Below are 19,588 nucleotides of genomic sequence, written 5' to 3'. Positions count from 1 at the left end.
AATCCTCCTCAGTCAGCTGAGCATCCTGTGTTCACCTTCTCCCCAGCCAAACCACCGAGGCTGGTACGTTGTCCTGACTTAGACTGTGAGCTTCCCAGGGCCGGGCCCAGGCATTTGTTTCACACGCTCTGTAAAGCACCACATCAGCTCGTGGCATTGTTATAGGTAACTAATCCTCTTTATCTCTTGTCCTCCTCCTTCTCTCTCCCTCTTCAGATGGTTCTGCCTCCCAGGTTCAGCACCTTCCCAACTCTCAGGTACTGTCGCCTGACGAAGCGGTCTCCCTCCGCAAAAAGAAGAGACACTCTCGTCAGGATCCCTTCGCTCGCCTCTCCGCATTGAAGGATGACCTTTGCCACCGGCAGCTCCCTGAGGACCAGACAGCTATTCTCAACAGCGTGGACCACGATGATTCTGGCGGGCATGCCACCTTACTTTAGCGTAGCACCAGCCAGCGAAGGTTCAAAGGTGGGGGGGAGGAGGGAGAGGAGATCTCATGAGCTACAGACGCGTGTGGGGAGAGATGGGGTGTGAGCGTCAGCCTGGGTTCTCATACCAACAAGCTGAATGTGCAAAAGCGATCGTATTTCACTGGGTGCACACAGTCTGTTTGGTATCACATCCAGGAAACCCAGCATCCAGTCTTTGCCCACTGGGAGAGGCTCTCCCTTTCATAGGACACCTTCCATTTAGTGCGGGTCGTGGGGTGGGGTGGGAGGGAGGAATATCCTAAATTAGAGGGATGGAGGGAAAAATACCCTAGCCTCACCCACCCCCTGCCATTTGGAACAGGAAAAGGTGAGATTGGGGCTTGCAGGGCTCAGAGTGAGAGGGATTCAAACTTAGTGTTGTCATAAGAGTCTGTTGTTCCTCGAATCCCCCTCTCTCTGCTACGGCTTCAATTTTATGAGTGCTGGAAGAAGGATGAGATTTTACATCTTGGTTTCCAAAAGTTATGTATAGATTTAAAAAAAAAATCATAGATGCAGTTTGCAGTGTATATTTATACAGTGTGTATTTAGGTAGGAACATGGAAGTAAGCAAATGGCCTGAACTCACAGGAATCATTTGGATTCCACAGAAAACAATGAAATGACACACAACAATCCAGATTGGAACCGATGACCCAGTTAATCTGATTATTTTAGAATAATGCATTACAAAATTATCCCAGAAAACTTTACCCGTGCAAAATCTCATTGCCTCTCCAACTTTTGGCCCAAGGATGATGGATAACAAAAACACAAATTATATTTTACTTCCGTCCAAAACCCTCCCCCAAAACTCCAGGATAAGTAGATGTGTGAAATCTTGCAAGGTCACACACAAGCGCACTTTCAAAACTTGTTAATTTTAAGGTAACATCTCTTTGCAAACCTGCAAGGATGGGGGTGGAGGGCGGAATTTAAATCCGAGGATCTTCAGTCTCAAACGAGGCTTTTGTCAATGTTGAGGAGGGGGTTTAGATTGTCAATTTATTGTTATTCTTAGTGATGTTCCGTAGTTCACTTTGTAAGATTAATGAAGTCTTCGAATACAAGAGCTCACGACTGGAGTGTTTACGGTCTTTAAGCTTTGCTGCCGAGTGAGGAGAGAGCTCGGACTTTTTTTCTGCGTGGAATGTGAATGGAAATGGTTCTGCTGGCGCACCCCACCAAAAAGCCCTGGCTGGGATGATTTAGTTGGGGATTGGTCCTGCTTTGAGCAGGGGATTGGACTAGATGACCTCCTGAAGTCCCTTCCAACCCTGATATTCTGTGATTCTATGAACTTCAGTCTGCATCTTCCAATCTGTTGCCCCACTGATGGATGTGAACCAGGCAAACACAACAACGCCTGAGAAAAGGCTTTTGGAAGGTAACTTTTGGTCCCCGGAGCTGAATAATTGCTTCTAGCTGCAAGCAGTAGAAACAAATTCCGTCACCTTGCATCAATTCTAAATATGTTGCTGATATGTCCCCTCCCCTGTTCCACCTCCGCCCCAGTTTTAGAATGAATGTGATGCATTGGGTTTTAACACTCCCAGGATTCAGTCTGAGGAGTTACGTGGTCATCCTTTTACCAATGCCATTCCAGCTCTTCGCCAGAGTGTATTTTTGATTCAGATTAGTTGAAGACCGATTCACATGTCCATCAGTTTCTCTCTGGATTGCATAGGTCTATATACGAGCGGCAGCTCTGGTGTAGTGAATGGAATGTGAGGCTAGGAGTCAGGATCCCTGCGGTGTCTTCCTGGTTCTGCCACTGACTCATTGTGTGGCCTTGGGCAAGTCACTTAACCACTCTGTGCCTCAGGTTCCTCATCTGTAAAATGGAGATAATGATACTTAAGCTCCTTTGTAAAGCACCTAGAACTCTACAGATGGAAAGTGCTATATAAATGCTAGGTATTATTATATTCCAATATTGAAAAATATTTAGATACTTTCTAAGTGGCAAGATCAAACAGTGCATCCAGGTCTTTGTGTATTTCATCCCTTGTGCTGGAGTGTGAAGATGGTAGCCTGCCTGGGAATAAAACAGTTACGCTTTTGAAAGTATTTCATGTGGGTGTTTTTTTGCTTTAAGTGAATTCAGGATGTAGAAACAGTCTCAGGTGAATCCTGGGAGGACCTAGGTACTTCTTTGCACAGAATCTCCACAGCCCAGGCCTTTCACTTGCATACTTCCCAAGGTGGGTGGGTGTGTGTGTGTGTCTGTGTTTGGTTTTTTAAGTGGGATGGCCACAACACTTTCACCAGTCTTGCTGTGGTGAACACGTGCTTTGACTATTATACTTGCTAATGGTTGAACCTCAAAGGGCTCAGTGGCTGGACGAGGCATCCAAGAGTTTCAGATGCTTTGTAAAAATGAACAGTTTAGATCAAGCAATATCAGTGAGTCAAGTGGCTGGGTGAAATTTAAAAATTTCACCAAGAAGTATCCCAGGAAGACTTTTATGAAGGTTTTTGTTTCCAGTTGCATCAGATGTTCAGAAACCACAATAATAATAAAAATGGGTAAACTCTTTCAAACATCAAAATTCTGATTAGGCTCCAACCACATCAGAGAGAGCTCTGTGATAAACTGGTATTTTTTTCCAACTTAAAGGATTCCATCCAACAGGAGACAGATTTGCTCACAAGGGAGAGGAGGATACTCTGCGTAAAATCTGAATCTCGAGCAGGGATTGGGGCATTTTGGCAAGCATACCGTTGATGGCCCTGGCTAGGTGAGAAACCAACTTTGCCTGTGGCCCGAATGAGTATTTCTTTCTGTACTTTTAAGGATTGCCCTAGGCTCCACTAGGACCTGGATTGGATTTCATGTCACTTGCACACTGGGTGTAAAAACTGAGCCCATATGACATCAGCTCACAGACGTTAGTGCCAGATTGAAAAACAGAAACTGATTTCTAGCCCTGGTCCAACAGGCCAGCTGTTTTTTTAAAAAAGAAGTTTTCTCAACGGGGAAGGAAGCAGTTAGCAGTAGGTACCGTCTCAAAATTTTCCAGGAACCTCTGCCTTCAAGGTTCCCAATCTGTGGGTGTGTCCTCACGTACGCTAATGTCACAAGACTCTGGACCCCCTCCCGTCTGTGGCACAGAGGTAGGCTGTTTTACTACTGCTTCCAATCTCTAGGTGAAATTGGTCCCTGTGCAGAGGGGGTAGCACAATGTCTACGCACCACTTAAGTCTCTCTGAAGCTCTATTTTGATGAGGTGCATAGGCCTTCTGCTGACTCTCTGTACAGGGCAAACTTCACTTCACTTTCAAAGACCCTTCTTTCTTCTGCTCTTGCTTTGTAACCGTCCATGCAGGATGTTTACTTTTTGAGCATTTTCTGGGCTATTCGTGATAGCTCTTCATATTAACAGGGCAGTATCTTGGGTCTCTTGGGATGACTGTCTCCTCAAGGCCCTCTCACTGTCCTGATGTACGTAGCCCTAGAGGACTTAGATGCAGGGCCGACTGGCAGAATATGTCAGCTCACTTGGTCCGTCTTCTACAGGTTTGTTTCTTTTGCAGACACTTTGAGCAGAGAGCCCCCTGCTTTCCAGGGCCTTCAACCGTTAGCGACTGGAGCTGCCGCCCTCTCTGTCTCTTTCAGCTCTGTGAGCCATATAGAACCCAGGAAAGGGAAATCCAGCCAGTGAGCCTCTTAGAAGCATCTTTCCTTTTTCAAACTATTCTTCAGCCTTTACAGCTGCCTCCTCCCCATCTCCTTTACCTTAGTTACTGTTGTGGTTCATGTTTGGGGAAGAGGGAGATGCCGGGCATGAAGGGAGAAAATATTGGCTCCCTTCAACCATAGCAAATGTGGCCTGTGTTCCGGCAAACGGCCTCTCCCCTCATTGTGGAAACTGCTTTCACAACCGTCTGGCTTTGATGGCCTTCACAAGCGGGTTTTCTTTTCACCTTGGCAACCTGGGACATTTGAGCTGTGCCAAAGGATGCCAAGCCTTCTCCCGTTTCCGCCCCGTTGAAAACCTTTTGCCTTTTTCTTGGTCAGCTGCAAACACAGCTTTTTATTTAACCTGGCAGAAAAATTCCTGGGTCGAATCCCCTTTTTGTAAAGCTGTCCTGGCTGGAAATTTTTGCTGTTTCATTAGCAAAATTATGGCCACTCCCCATGGAAATACAGCCCTTTTTATTGGTTTCCCTGGAAATCCCAGGCAACACCAGAAAACCCACTTTCACGGGACCTGTGGGGCACCACCAACAGCAGGAATGTTTTTCATCTGGCTCCACCGAGCGCTCCTGCTTTGTCAAGCATGTAAATACCACAAGATCATAACATCAAATCCATCGATGCTTGCACCTTTTTGGGAAGTTGGTTTTCCTGCTGCGTAGAATATTTCTGTGTAAGAATTCTCCCCATCGCAATCCTTCAGCTCCTTTTCCACATCATCTCAGTTGCCAGATGTTTTTACAAGACAACTTTTCCTGTTGCAGCTAGGTGTGGTGGTTTGAGGACATGGGCAGCAATGTGGGGGGGGTGGGAGTGCAGGTGCGTTGCTATAATTTCTGCAGCTCAACAGTGAAGTGGTACCTCAGATGTATACTGTGAGTATCAGCCGTGGAAGTACAAAATCAACTGACTGAAGCAGAAAAAGTTTGATGGACTTGAAAAGTAGTATTTAAATCTGACTATACCCTAGACTTCCTTTTAAAACTGAGGGAGGGAGGAGCCAAGCAGAACTTCCTCCCTCACTATATTTTGTTCAGCAAATGTATATTGTCTCCCAGGATTGCCCCTGGATGCCCTGATGTAAAAGTTTTCTCTGCAAAGGGCTAGTTGTTGCACTCTGAGAAAAGAGGAGAACTGACTAAACTGCGCTGTCAAAGTTTGGAGGGTTCCCCTGACCTCCTCAGAGCGCAGGCTTTGTATGGCATTCCAGCTAGCCCTGCAGATTTGTTTTGAAAAAATTAGGCCCAACTCTTTGAAACTCAGATTTGCCTTGCAAATCTATTCTTTGTTCAGAACGTCTTATGTTTATAAGCGACGTGTACTGGTGTGAGGAGGGAGACTTAGTAAGTGGATTTGGGGGTTAATACCTGCATGTAAAGTAGGCACTTGAAGAAAAATGATTTTGCAGTTAAGGTACCGGACTGGAATTCAAGAGACCTGGCTTCTGTTCCCAGCTCTGCCATCGACTGTGAGAGCTTGAGTGAGTGACTTAATGTCTTTGTGCCTCAGTTTCCCCTGCCTGTAAAATAAAGTAGGATTGTTATCCCAATCTCAAGGAGGAGCGATGAGGCTTAGTTATTAATAAAAAGAAAAGGAGTACTTGTGGCACCTTAGAGACTAACCAATTTATTTGAGCATAGTCTCTAAGGTGCCACAAGTACTCCTTTTCTTTTTGCGAATACAGACTAACACGGCTGTTCCTCTGAAACCTTAGTTATTAATGTTTGTTTTATGATTTGAGACCTTCAGATGGAAAAGGCTATGACCTGTGTGGTCATGTTATGTATAGATACCATGGTATCTGGAGGCTATTATAAATTCACAGGATAGAAGTGCAGTGTATTTCTTCTCAGATGTCTAAATATGCTTTGTGAGTGCTGACCTATACCAGTCAGATGCTGCCCCCAGATGCAGAATTGAGCACCTTGTCTTTAACTCCCAGATTTCTTGGCTCTTCTTTTCACTAATCCAGGAAGTCCTGGTGGTGGGAATCCATGATAACTTTTCCAGTGTATGGAGTTTGCTACCTGAACAGCAGCTGGAATACCTCCTTGGTCACTTACTTCCATTCTCCTGTTGTGAGTTTTGAAGGCTGTTCTCAGTATGTTGAAGGCGCTATGTCTGCTTGTGGTGTCTCAGTTTATCTCCACGGCACTGGACTGTGATTCAGCCGTACTTTCAGGGAGAATTGGAGACGACGATCCTGTTTCTCGTTTGGTGTGGAGGAAAAGCTGAGTCAGACATGCATGCAAATCGCAGGGAGTTGTGTGGTGATAGCTACTGAACTGCATATGTAATGTTGGCTTGGTAAGTGAAGTTATCCCCTTATTAAATGGAACTGAAAGGCCTGGTTTGAGCATGCGACTGGGTGCCAGGAGTTCTATTCCCATCTCTGCCACTGGCTCAGTCTGTGGCCTTGGGCAGGTCACTTCACTTCTCTGCTTCAGTTTCTCCATCTGTAAAGTGGGGACAATAATATTAATTTACCTACCTCACAGGAGTGTCGTGAGGATTCATTAGTTACTATTAGTAAATCCCTTTGAGGATAAGATGCACTAAAAATGCATATTTGATGGGGCTGGCCAGGGAGGGCTGAAGGACAGTCCACCAGTGCCGCTCCTAAGTCTGCCAGAGGGTCATTCTCTCCTCCTCCTCCTCCTCCTCCTGTTCCAGCCGCTATCAGCTTGGCAGAGAGGCCAAACTGTAGTCCCAAATGCAAACTTCCTCCAAACACTTGGTCCAAACCTGCTTCTTAGTGGTTAATATCATTTGTGATGGGGACAGCATTTCCGATATCTTACTGCTTTAATCCTTTTTTTTTTTTTTTTTTTTTAAACGAGCAGTTTCACTCATGGGTTTTAGGTGAAAAGCTAGACGTTTGGATGGACACTGAAATATTCCAGGTTTAGTCGGATTTATTATTTTGGAACAATTAGCTAGGCCTTGTCCACATGAGAGAGTTGGCACAGCTATAACTTGAGTCGGATTTTAAAATGATGTAGTTGAAATAGTGCAAAAGTTGGACACTCATATTTTGGGTTAAGAGTGGCTTATTTTCATTTAGTTAAACCTGCTTCTAATGGTTTTAAACAAAACTAAAATAAGTCTCCGGTTTAACTAGATCACTTTGAATTCTCACCTAAAATTATACCAATGTAACTTTCTCATGTAGACAAAGCTTTAAGGCGCTCTTAAACTGAAATAAGTGTGTTCACACAAGGGGAGTTGCATCCATTTAACTGAATAGGTTGGTACAAGTTTCTTGTGTAAATTTGGCCCTAGATTTATTTATGTGCATTTTTATCTCTCCTGTTCATTTGTATTACAGACATGGAGCAGGATTTTTCCAACTTAGCACAACATATTAAGAAGGTGCAGGATTCTCTGGGCAATAAGCAAAAATCATGGCATTTGTTCAGGGACACTCGTGTGGATGCAAAATTCTTAAAGAAATCGGATTTCAGAGGCCGTAAAGGGTGAGATTCTGGTCCCTGATGCACTGGTGTAAATTTGGAGACCCTCCATTAACTTCAGTAAACAATCTAACTAAAAACAAACTTATCCTAAAAAAGGTACATTTGGGAAACGATCCCTGTTTGTTGAGGTCTAATGACAGTCTCATAAAAGCAGAAGCTGGATTTTAATAAATAGTGCCAAAGAGTTAATTGATGGATATCTAATGAATATGTAGTGCACAGCTTAATGTCTTGTCTGAGCTGTCCTGAGCCGCACCACTGTAGCAGCTGTGGTGTTAATGTGAGGGATTAGTGAACACGCCTACGCGGGGACGTGGCATCTCCTAAAGAGGTTCACATTAGTCCCCGCAGTAAATATATGTGGGGACATCCATCTCTTCTGTAAATCCGCTGCAGTCAGTGCTGTTACCCCAGAGGTAAATATGGCCTGTTCTCCAGACTTGGGTGTATTTTATGCCCGGTGACTTTGCTTTCATTCTGAACTCTCTCTTTATTTGAGAGACAAACCATTTTTAGAATTGCTGCTTATTGTTGAGGAAGGAGGAGAGAGAGAAGTCCCTCTTGGGCTTTAAGGGGTCAAAAAGGCTAAGGAGGGGCTTGGATGGAGAGAGCATGGACGTGGTTAGTTTTCTCCAGCACAGGTTTGTCCTTGTCCAATGGCTTCTGGACAAGATGACTTCATTTGAGTCCGATGCTGCTGCTGTTTTAAAATCCCTCCTTGGACAGCAGCCGCCTGAGTGGATTGTTTGGGGTTTTAGAAAACTAATTTTTGTTAGAATTTGTATTTCTTCAACTTTTTTGTCCTATGTCCCCACGAGGTAGCTGAAGATGCACATAGGTGACTTTTCCCTTTTTGTTTTAGTGGTAGGCTAGAACCAAATCCATGAATCTAAACACGTCTGAACTTCGAGAAGTTTGGATCCAAGTCCAAACTCGATGGCTCAGGCCCGTCTCTACTTGGATTTGGAGGCTGCAGAAATAGTTTTCCAGTGAGGATGGACCATCAACTCCAACTTCCTCTATTTCGTCACTTTCTGTGAACCTCTTGGGGTTCACCAGTCGCTCCAGCCTGGAGCTGGCAGTTGATCCTTCTATAGAAAGGAACATTTCTGAAGAACTGAAAGAGATGTACATAAGCGCTATATAAATAGGTAGAGAAACATAGGAGAAGAGGTAGATGTAGACGCACAGAATTCTGATATATTCGCATGTAAAGGGGATGTTGAGGGTGATGGGTATGAGGTGGGGTTGGGGGGAAAGTGAGGGAGGGAGAGAAGGGGATAGAAGCAATCAGACTCTAGGCAGGATATAGGAACAGAGACAGGCATGGAGCACCCCTCCCAGCTACTCCCCATTACGAGGGCCTGACCTTCATTTTGTTCCTCTGTCCCCACATCAGGACCTGCTTCTTTTTTCCTCTCTAACCATTGCAAATAATTTAAATCACCGAATCATGGAACCAAGATGGCAGCAATGGGATGCATTCAAGCTAGCCGGCCCAAGGAGCGGAGAGGGGAGCTGCGTGAAAAAGGTGTTTAGCCCAGGCCCTGTCTGGACTGGGAAGGAACTGAGACTTAGCGGAGAGGAGCAGCCTCTTGTACTGGAGCTAAAAGTCAGTGGGCCCTGGGCCCCATGAGGCACCAGTTTCTATGGGGTCCACAGAGACCTACATCTTCACTTGCTGTTTTGGGTCTTGGCCTTGTGTATGGACTCAAGCGGGGGAGAGGGCCACTGAACGGTGAGCTGGGGAGTGAGCGGGACAAGTCGGTGGCTGCTCAGGCAGTGTCGGTTTCCTCACAGACACATGATAGTTTTGAGGCCCATGAAGTGATCCCAGCAGGACAGAGTCCCAGGGACATTGGGCTGAGATGTGGGCTGAAAGGGTTCTCGCTTGTTTGCTACCTAGCATCTGAACTGAGGGCGATTTTGAAGCACGGAACACCCACAGCATTTACTGTGCAATCCTCAGAGACCTCATAACTACATCTCAGCGTGACCAGGAACAATATGTGCAAGAAACTGATTACTTGTGCCACCAGTCTCTCCGTGTGGCTGCTGGACAGTCGACTGTCAGCGCGGTTTCTCACTTGGCAATACAAAATGGCAGCTTATTTCAGTATCGGCTCTTAGCAGAGGAGTTGGGTTGGCTTTGCTTCCTGTAGGCTGGCAAGGGCTACACTCTTCCAGCAGGGCTGTGAACTGCCACTGGTGGCCAAGCCAATGCCCCAGGAGGCCTCAGGATATCTTTGAAAGCAGCCTGTCCTGCTTTGTGATGCATGCATGCACGTATGCAGATGAAGATGGTGCGCACGGTCAGGATCCGTGTGCTTGCGTGAAAATGGATGCATGTCTGTATGACTAACCCCAGTGTGTGCATGTGTGGGGGTGATGTTTGCAGTGTTAGATATACTTACACAGTACAAGGAGAATTGAGACTATCTTGCTGCCAGCCACACACTAAGATCTGAATTTGCTCCCTGTGATGTGCATTGGAGTCATTTGTCAGGAAGTGTGTTGTGGTGGGGGAGGGGTAATGAATAATAGTGCTGTTGTCACTGTTTTGATGTCCATTTAATGGAGAACAAGAGCCGAATTCTGATCTTGGTCTGCGTTTACACTAGTGTAACTCCATTGACTTGACTGGAGTTACTCCAGTCTGTGTGAGAACAGGTTTCCAGGGGTTCAGTAACCAGGTGCAACTCCCATTGACTTCAGTGAACTTACACTTGCTTATACCACATTTCCACATCTCTGCTTATGTGGTCTACTGACTATCTTACATCCTTGGGTGGAGGGCCTGCATCTGAGCAGCTCTCAAACTGGACTGCCAAAATTGCCTGGCACAGGGAGTGCTGTAGACGGGAAGCATGTAGATGCCTGGGGAGGATTAGGAAAGGCATGTATATAAAAATCCTCTCTCCAACAAATGCTTTGCTATGTAGTATTTAATGGCACCTCATTTGTTCTCTGACTTTGTTTTTAAAAACAAACACACAAAAGCCCTCTAATATAAAATCCATATTGATTTTACTCTCTGGTCACTTATGAGGTGAAGTGGAACCTGCGCTTTTCAGAAACACTTGCTTCTGAGGAGACCGATGAAAACCTATTGCTTTTATTCCTCGATTTGAGAAATGTAGCATTTTCCATGCCAGATTGTACCACTGGTCAATTGAAACTAGTTCCCTCCCATAGACATTTATGCCAGAAACTTCAGGGAAAGATGAAAACCCCTATAAAATGGCCTGTTGTCAAGGGTTTTTATTTGGGGTGGTGGGGAGGGCGGGGAGTTTGTGTGGCTTTAGATTAAAAGGCTCGTTACAGCTGAGAAAGCAGCGATGGCATTGGTGTGTAAGGCAATGTGCCCTCAAACTAAACTGGTTTGGCAAGATTGACACACGTGAGAGATTTGTGTAAATTGGAGAGTTAAATTTAATTTGCACTAGTTTATATACACACACTATTTCACTTTTGTGGTAGGAAAACAGATCGCTGTATGGAATTACTAGTGTCCACCAGGGAATGCTCATAAAGCTTTATTCTGCTCTCCGAGAAAGGGGCTTGAGGCAGTTAAATTTGGATGAGAGCTGGGGAAGCTCGGAAGTGAGTTCAGTTCTTCCCTGCCCTCTCCGCAGGATACACTCCATGCGGAGAATGTTCTTCGTCAGTTTGTTGTTCTGTCCCTATCAGCTATTCTTTGAGATGGGGTCCCCCCCGCCCTCTTGTGTGTTAACCTAATAGACTCCTCAATGCCTGTGTGACTGTTCCTTGTCTTTTGTATGGCAATATGTATCTCACCCAGTTTTGTTGGGTAACCTCAGGACATGTGCAATCGAGAGGTCGTGCCCAACCCAAATGCTAATGGCTCTGGGAGTTTGATAAATTCATGGCTTAGGACTTTAAATAGGGAGAGGGAGGTGGGTTGGCCTGGGTCTTGGGGATTCAGATGTTGCAAGCATGCTTTTTGGTGATATGTAAGGATTTTTAAATTTAAAAAAAAAAAGGGGGGGGGTGGAGTATTCTTGTAATTCCTGAGTAATGAGGGGTGGTTCTGCCCGCTTCTTTGCTTCAGGACAGAGTGTAAGAGCTGATGAACCACTGGCAACCTCTTCTGAGATCAGGTGGCCTTCAGCTCTCAGGGTCTGGTCCATTAGCTGCCAGTGCATTGCACAATGCATTGAAATACCTCCTGAATGGCTGGAAGCTCTGGGGAGGTATGGAATGAGGGACAGGATGTCACATAGCTACCACTGTGTATAGGCAAGCCTGTTTGTGTGAAGGAGCTGGGAAGCCAGGCCCTTTCCGCTTGCTGGTGGGGACCAGGAATCTCCTTGATCCTCCTTTCATTGCAGACAGAGCGAGATTTGGAGCTAAAATCTGCCTTCCCAATGCCCCCGTGCAACCCAATTCCCCTCTGGATGTAACCAAGGGGAGGAGAGTTTGGCCCAAGGTTTTGAGTGACCAAAACCAAGGTCTCTCTCAACAAAGCAGGAGGGCTTCTTTTCCGTTCCTCTTGAGGGTACAGGATAAAGCTCCCTTGAGAAGCCAACAGACCTATAGGGGCTATACATCTCCCTTGGAAAAGTTGATCCTGGGGCTTGAAACTGCAAGTATACGTCCCCTGTTGTTTCTGAAACACCAGGCGACAATGAAACCGACTTGACGGGTCACAGTGTCTGTATGACCCCATAAATACGTGATCTTTGTGCATTGAAAATGGCATTGTATATACAACGATATAAATATATATTTACTTTCTATTTTAAAGGGGAAGGGAAATAAATAAGAAGTATTTAAAAGAAAGTACTTTATTAATATGCATCCAAAATGTCCAGGAGGCTAGAGAGAGAGGCTGTCAGAAGTGGAGAGACTCTAACAGCTGGAGCAAAGGTAGTATTTTTGAATTGTGTTGCATTTAGAGTCCTCCACTTGTTCATCCATATATAAATATAGACGTGTGTGTGTATATATATATATATTTATATATAGTAAATCACATAGTTTGCTTTATTTTTTGTACCCACGCTTAGCTCCGTTTTGAGCAACACAGTGTCTTAAGGTGATCGTGGGCTTTGTGATACAACAGATCTTCTGCGTGGCCCAAACAAAATGTCCCAGCTGAAGGTGTCCTCTGGATCAGGTGGGTCCATTAGGAATTCATGTGATCTTTTACCCTGGCTGGAAGCACAGGGGGTGTTGGGCAACACAGCCGGTTTGGGTGGCTTCCTGTATGAGCTTCAAATCGTTCTGTTCCACATTAGTTCTTGCCATTCATGCCTGTGGTGCAGCGTATCTGTTCTGTGAAGTGCATTTAAGTTGTCGCTATAGTATACTATCACTTCGGAATAAAAGGAAAAATAACGGGGGGGGGGCATGTTTAAAAACCATAAACCAGAGGAGGTGGGGAATGGCTGATGCACAGACGCACCGGGCCACTATAAACTGGGTGCACAGACCTTGTGGAGTATTACAGCATTCGTTTTTGCCATGTGCGCCTTTTGAATGGATATGCAGGCTTATGGAGGCCTATTCTAGGAGGTGTCTTGTGAGAGGAAAGGGAATCTGCTGCTAATGTGAATTAGGACCGACTGCAATGAGGAGAAGGTGCTTGTAGCTGTATTTCTGCTTTAGGCAGCGTTTGACGTTTGTTTTTCAGAGAAGTGAATTTGTACTTTATTTTTAAAGCTGTTTATTGGAAAACAAATGAGCCTTTTTGATTTAGATTAAGAAATCCAAGTCCTTAACACCTCCTGCAATTACCATCAGAGTGGGATAGCTGTGTTTTCACCACCCAGCCGGGCAGCCTCTGCATTGGATGAGCTGGCTCTGGAATGACCTGAGAGGGAAGGTTGGATTTGGCCATGTTGAAGATGATACTGTTCCATAGATCTGTTGTGGGCCCCTTCTGAGCTTCTCCAGATGTAGTAGGTCTTAGAAAGGGTGTGCCATTACCTCGTTATGGTTTCCATTGGTTACCAAGCCTTGTAGGCCCTCTGTCTTCTAAGAATGTTTGTTGCCTTTCCAAAACCTGCAGAGAACTCAGCATCTAATAACAGGGCAGATTGGGGCTGGGGGGCAGCTGTAGCTGACATTTAAAGAGCTATTTTGTTCAGCACATTGGACTGGAACAGCTCTCAGCAGCTACAGACTTTGTCCACTGGAGGCCTCCAGCTTTCAGGGGATCCTCAGTGGAAGCAAGGCTTTAAGTGGATTTAATTTTTGTAAGCTTGGGAATGCCATGGAGACTTTTGATGTTTGCAGGGAGTCCCTCATGTGACCTCTAGACAGACTCAGTTGGGGGCATATTGTCTGTAGGTTTCACCCGTATCGTGGAATTCAGTTGCCCACTGTAGCAGGGCATCATCTCTCTAGGTACTTTATATACCTGTTCTAAAAGGATCGTAGACTTTGAAGCCTCATTAGGTATCCTCTGGGACTGCCGTTTCCTGTCCCTCTCACCAGGCTGTCCAAAGCCAAGGTGTCCTGTCTATGGCACAAGCAGAGATCATTTCAGAGGTGTACTTTTTAGCTCACCACAATTCCTCTTGGCCAGCAGGGTGAATTCCATGAAATAACACGCAGTTCCTGAATGAAAACAAAACCCCACTCCCTTCCTACTGGAGTTTTAAAGGGGCAGGACTGATAACTGCGCTGCAGGTACAATAGAGTCGACTACTGAAGTTTTTTCAATTTTTCTTCAAAGCAATATTGAACCAAACAAAAAAAACATGACTCAGAATTTGGGTGAGAGAGAAGGCATGTCAAGGCTGAAGGTAATTTCTGAATGATGTGAAAGACTCTGTTTTTTAAACTTAAGGCAAGGATCCTTACTCTGGGTTTCCATTGCATGTTCCCACTGCTGCCTCATCCCAGAGGCATGCACATAGATTCCACAGGCAGAAAAGAGTAGAAGATGGAACTGAGATCTACAGTGCAGTTCAGAAAGACGAGTTTTCACAATGCTGAAAGAGGGATTATCTGTTTGCCAGTTGAGCCAAACAAACTGTGGCTCCATTGAGGCTAGCAGCAACAGTCCTGTGGTCTTCTCTAAGACCAAGGATTGGCACCAGACCTTCAGAAATGTGTGGCCAGGAATGAGCAGTAGGAAGTCCTGAGTTCTAATCCTGACTCTGACACTAGTTTCCCAGAGTGCCTTTGGGCTTGTACAGTGGGAACCAACCTTACCTGCTTACCTTGTAAGGTTGAGGATTAATGAGCTAATGTTTGTGCAGAGCTTTGAAGCTGGAATCTTGGCTTTGAGTAAGTTCTAAGTATTATTATTGTGGACTTGAGGCTTCTAGCTTTTGGCTCATTCTACCTCTTTTTCTCTTCCTGTCTTTGGGCATCTGACTCTGTGGGAGTCAGTGGGAGTTTTGCCTTTGACTTCAGTGGGAACAGGCCCTAAATGAATAATGGGGAGACACTTGCTACTGTTCCCATTAAGCTCTGAGGTCGGAGGCTTGGTCAGAACCCGCAACATGTCCAGTCTGCGTTTTCTTGGGAATTGTCTGACTTCGATAAAGAGAGGCTGAGCAGGTGGCCAGATATGGGGCAAAGGGCCTTGCCCTTCACTTGGAACCAGCAGAAATGTGGCTCCGAGAAGTGGAAGCATGGACAGGAATTCTGGGCCTACCTAGCCTGGGCTCTGGCTGTGCTCCTCCCATCGTTGGCCCCGTAGCCTGACTCACTCACTGAGAGCTGTTCCGACTCCCTTTGATGTGGCCATGTAATTCCCACAGCTGAGTCCACGTAGAACTTTAAATGTTTGGTCTCTTCCTATTGGATTTTGGTCCAAGTGTGTGTTCTTTGTGGGTGACTTTCTCCCCACTCTGCAGAGAAACCAGGCCGGCCATGAGTTCACGAGCATGATCTAAAACCTGAAAGAGGCCATGTAAATGCCCATCCTCTCTCAGGCTGGGTCACTTCACGGAAACGGCTCTGCCAGGGCCACCAGTGGGACAGGCGAGTTGCCTAGGGCAGTGGAATTTGTATGTATTCTTTGTGATGTTGACCCTGTGGCTATGAGAGGCATGCAAGCTCCAGATGTCACACTGATCCGTGCTCACGCAGGTTAGGGAGCCTGTTCTGCCCACATTCCTTCAGTTACTTGTCATGGGGCATTCTGGCCTCCAGCTTTGAGAGCCTAGCCAGCAATAGTCTGGCTGACCTGAAAAGCAATGGATTGTGGTCAGAGAAGCCCTTTGTGTCCTCCCCGACCCCAGATCATGCCTGGCTTCAGAGGAACTGCCACTGTTGATGGGGCAGGGAGGGATGCGTACTTGAGGGAAACATAATCACCCTTCTCCTCCATACTAAAAACTGCTTGCAGTCTTCTCTTTTATGTATGGCTTCCCAGCTAGGGGAAGGGAACAATCAGGAGGAAAAAACAATGGTGTAAACTGCAAAATAGACCTCAAAACTCTTCCATCCCCTTCTTTACCCCAAAGGGGCTGTACGTCAACAAGTAGGTAACCGAGCAAACAGTAAGAAACCCACTGGAGGTGGCCTAAGGGCAATCTCCATATAGAGCAGGCTCCAGTCCCTTTCTCAATATCTTACCTTGGGAAATTTCTTTAGTCCCCAAGAAGGCACTGCGGCATGGTGGGGCGGTATTGTGAACCAGCCCAGTAAGCTATACTGCGCTGCTATCACCGACTTGTCCAAAATGCGCCCAGCACACCAAGCTCTGTGCCAGGGCGACCCCAACCGGCGAAAGCATGAATGTAACCCGTTCAGGAGGGATAGGGACACTAAGAATTCAAGCCCTTCGAAACGGTGCAATTTCTTTCTTCAGTGTCACCTGTTAGGTTTCTTGATCTTCTATTCTTTTTTTTATAAGGGAGTGTTTCCAGTTACAAGCCAAAATTTGTTCAGCACCAATTGCTAAGAGAGCAAAGAAATACATGTTAGATGGCACTGATAGATTGATTAGCAGAAAATATGTGAAACACTAACCAGTAAGGACAAGGACTTCCCCAGTCACCTTGTTCTCGGGCTGGGTGGCTTACCATGCACTTTGAGTGTGGGACACTCAAATTGTGGTGTTTTTTGTTGGGGGCAGGGGTGTTAGCAGCTTTCTTGTTCCCCCCCCCATCCCCCTCTATCCCAGAAATCACTTACAGAAAAAATAATGGTAAAAAGACATTTACAAAGCACACTTTCTACAGTAATATTATTAACCCTCTTGATGCCAAATGCAAACCAACGGCGCCTCGTTTCCAACCTGATGCGCTAGGGTTCAGGGAATAATCTCGGAGACGAGTGTCTGTCCGCTTTCTTTTTTACACCCAAGCCCCGGTGTCCATCTGTTGTACCCACTTCAGACGTCGTGCACGTTTTTGTCGCGCTTCTTGCAGCATGAAGCGTTTGGGGGATTTGCTTTAAATGGATGTTCTGGGAACTTGAGGATTTTTTAAAACCTTAAAAGGACAAATAAGAGGGAGGGGGAGCGAACACAGTCGAAAAGGTGTTTCAGTAAGGGCCCCGCTTCTGGTGCCCACAGTGAGCCTACATCTAAGCCCCCTATAGGATCAGAAGTAAGGGAGGGTGAGTTTACAGCTTTTCCTGAGCTCTCCTTTGGCTTCCATCTACCATGTGGCTGCTTGTTTGGAGTGCTCCATCCATCCTCCTGCCCAGAAGCACTTAAAGGGCCAATCTTACTTTTCAGGTCCCAGTCCCACTCCTGCTTCTGCCCAGTGTTGTTCACAAAGGCCAGTGCAAGGCATGAGGGCTGCTGACGCAGAATGGATCTGGACGGGCTAATGATCTTGGGGATGCCTTTTTCCCCTTCAGTTTGTTCCCTCTATGGGCTTCACATACACGTCCTCCCTTCTCCCCCATGGTCAATAACTACGTAGGCTTCTTTTTAGAATGATCCTGCTCTGGGGCATGGATGGAGTGCCTAGCATTCTTAGTCTCAAAATTTAAAAATAGCCAACTTAGGACTTTCTGTATAACTGTGGACTTTCTGTTTGGATTTCTCTTGTGGGAAAGCCCTACAGAATTTTAATAACAAATGATCACCTTTCTATTGGTCTCTTGAGTCATCATATGGAGTTTAATAGAAAATTATATCCTTATAGAATTCTGTAGGATAGTTTTGAAACTCCTATATAAAGCTTATCATTTTTCTATTCAATGTGATAAGTTTTTAGAGTCTGTGGAACCCTGTTAAATTTCCATAGGCCCCTATTGGTTTAATTCCCTGTTAAACCGGTGGGATTTTCTTTAGAACGCCAAGTGATCTTCTGTTGTGTAGGGTCTTTTTTTATTTCCTTTTTTTTTTAAACTTGCCTATATTTACAAATGACTTTAACCCTTGAAGAGACCATTCAACCTAGTTTCCATTTCTTGAATGTCGAGTATTACAATGTATAACACACATTAGGGTGCTCTTTGGTGCTGTTTTAAATGGTAGCCAGTGGGACTGGCTTTTTTAATAACAATAGTAATAAAAGAAACATTAGTCCCACTGGTTCCTTAATGTTTGTTGTTGTGGTTTTCTTTCTTTTTTAATAACAGTTAGTGATCTGAACTGAACTTCTGTGCTATTGGTTACTGACATGTGCACGTCAAACGCTTAGCCGCTCTGTCGGTGTGGTGACCATGCTGGCGGCGATTGCAAGTTGGGGTGGCTGTGTAATAATTTAACAATCGTTGGACTTTTTGTTTTCCTTGTGTTTTTAAATTGCACAGATGCACACAGCAAAAATATTCGACCTGAGCCCGAATGGCAACTAGAGGGTTAATTTTTAACTTCAGGTATGATTTTCAAGAGAATAAAATTAAAAAAAAAAAACAAAAAAAAACAAACAGAACACTATTTTTTCAGTAAGCTTTTTTTTTCCTGTAAACAATTTAGAAATAAATCCAAGACATGATGGTGCTGTACCAAAGCCTTATACAAAACTTATTCTGCGCTCTATATAATCTCTCTATAGCTGTATAGTTGCTCTCGGCCTCTGTTTTTGTGAAGGTCTGTAAAATACCAGCAGGGAGCAGTAAAGACTGGGACTTGGCCCTGGAAGTTTAGCCAGCGATGGTGTTTTGTCACTTGGGAGCCAAGGGCAGGGGGTCTCATTTCTGCTGTGGGAAGAGATTGGTCAAATTTTATTCAGTCCCTGACTTTGTAACGAGGGGAGGAAATGGGGATGCTCTCCCCAACTGGGTGCTAATCTGTTCTTGGCAGGTAAATGTAATCTCCTGGGGGATCCGGACGACAACTCTCTTTTTTTTTCCCCCTCTCCCAGGAAACTGACTATGCAGAGAACCCCCAGGAAGCTGAGTGTTTCCCTTTTAAGAGTCTTGAGGGCCCAATTCATTTCTCTCACATTGATGCACGCTGCTTTTGATGTCAGTGGATGTGCCCAGGTGTTACGGAGAAGGGAATTTGGCACTAGTGGGAATACAACCAGCTGGTCCTGAGAAATCTTCCAGCTCAGCCATTCTGGCACTATACCTCATTTGGCTAAAGCAAACACAGACCTTCCATGGTTCTCTCTGTCAAACAATGTCTAGCCCCCCAACACTTCCTTTCTTGCCCTATCCCAAATGAAGAGCTAACCTGTTTGGCATTCACTGGAGGCAACTCCTAGTTGCTTCTAGTTTGGTGGCTCTAAGCAATAAACCCGCTCTGTGTGTCTGCCAAGGATGTTGGCCCCTTAGGTACCTGGACTACTGCCAATTTAAAAACATAGTCTAATAAACATTGGAGGAAAATTAATTTGAAGCCCTGCCTTAATGTGACTGGCTTGTCCTTAGACCTTCACTTGCTGGTATTTTAAGGCCTGCTGAGTACTAAACAACTCATCACCAGTAACATTGCATGTCCATAGATGGATTTTTTTTAAAATATACCCAGTTAAGAAATTATGGCAGTGTTGCAATGTTAAATAAAACTAGCCATTCTGTAGGAGAATGATGGATTTTGGAATTGATAAAGT

At 45.2% G+C, this 19,588-nt stretch overlaps 1 protein-coding gene across 4 annotated transcripts in view; it reads left to right on the top strand.

Moving 5' to 3' along the window:
- Window positions 1-19,136, top strand: part of IGSF9B (immunoglobulin superfamily member 9B) — a 112,896-nt gene extending 93,760 nt beyond the window's left edge. For 3 of the 4 annotated variants that reach the window (XM_048827335.2, XM_075122265.1, XM_075122266.1), the window contains exon 20: window positions 217-19,136. In XM_048827335.2, coding sequence (XP_048683292.1) covers window positions 217-440 — 224 coding nt within the window. In that variant the 3' untranslated portion in view covers window positions 441-19,136. The remainder of the gene's footprint in view (window positions 1-216) is intronic. The other variant, XM_075122267.1, reaches the window with a different exon arrangement.
- The last annotated feature ends 452 nt before the right edge of the window (window positions 19,137-19,588 follow it).

This window comes from Caretta caretta, chromosome 22, assembly GCF_965140235.1.
Source record: "Caretta caretta isolate rCarCar2 chromosome 22, rCarCar1.hap1, whole genome shotgun sequence".
NCBI classification, from domain to species: Eukaryota; Metazoa; Chordata; order Testudines; family Cheloniidae; genus Caretta; species Caretta caretta.
This window is presented reverse-complemented; position numbering and strand designations above follow the sequence as displayed.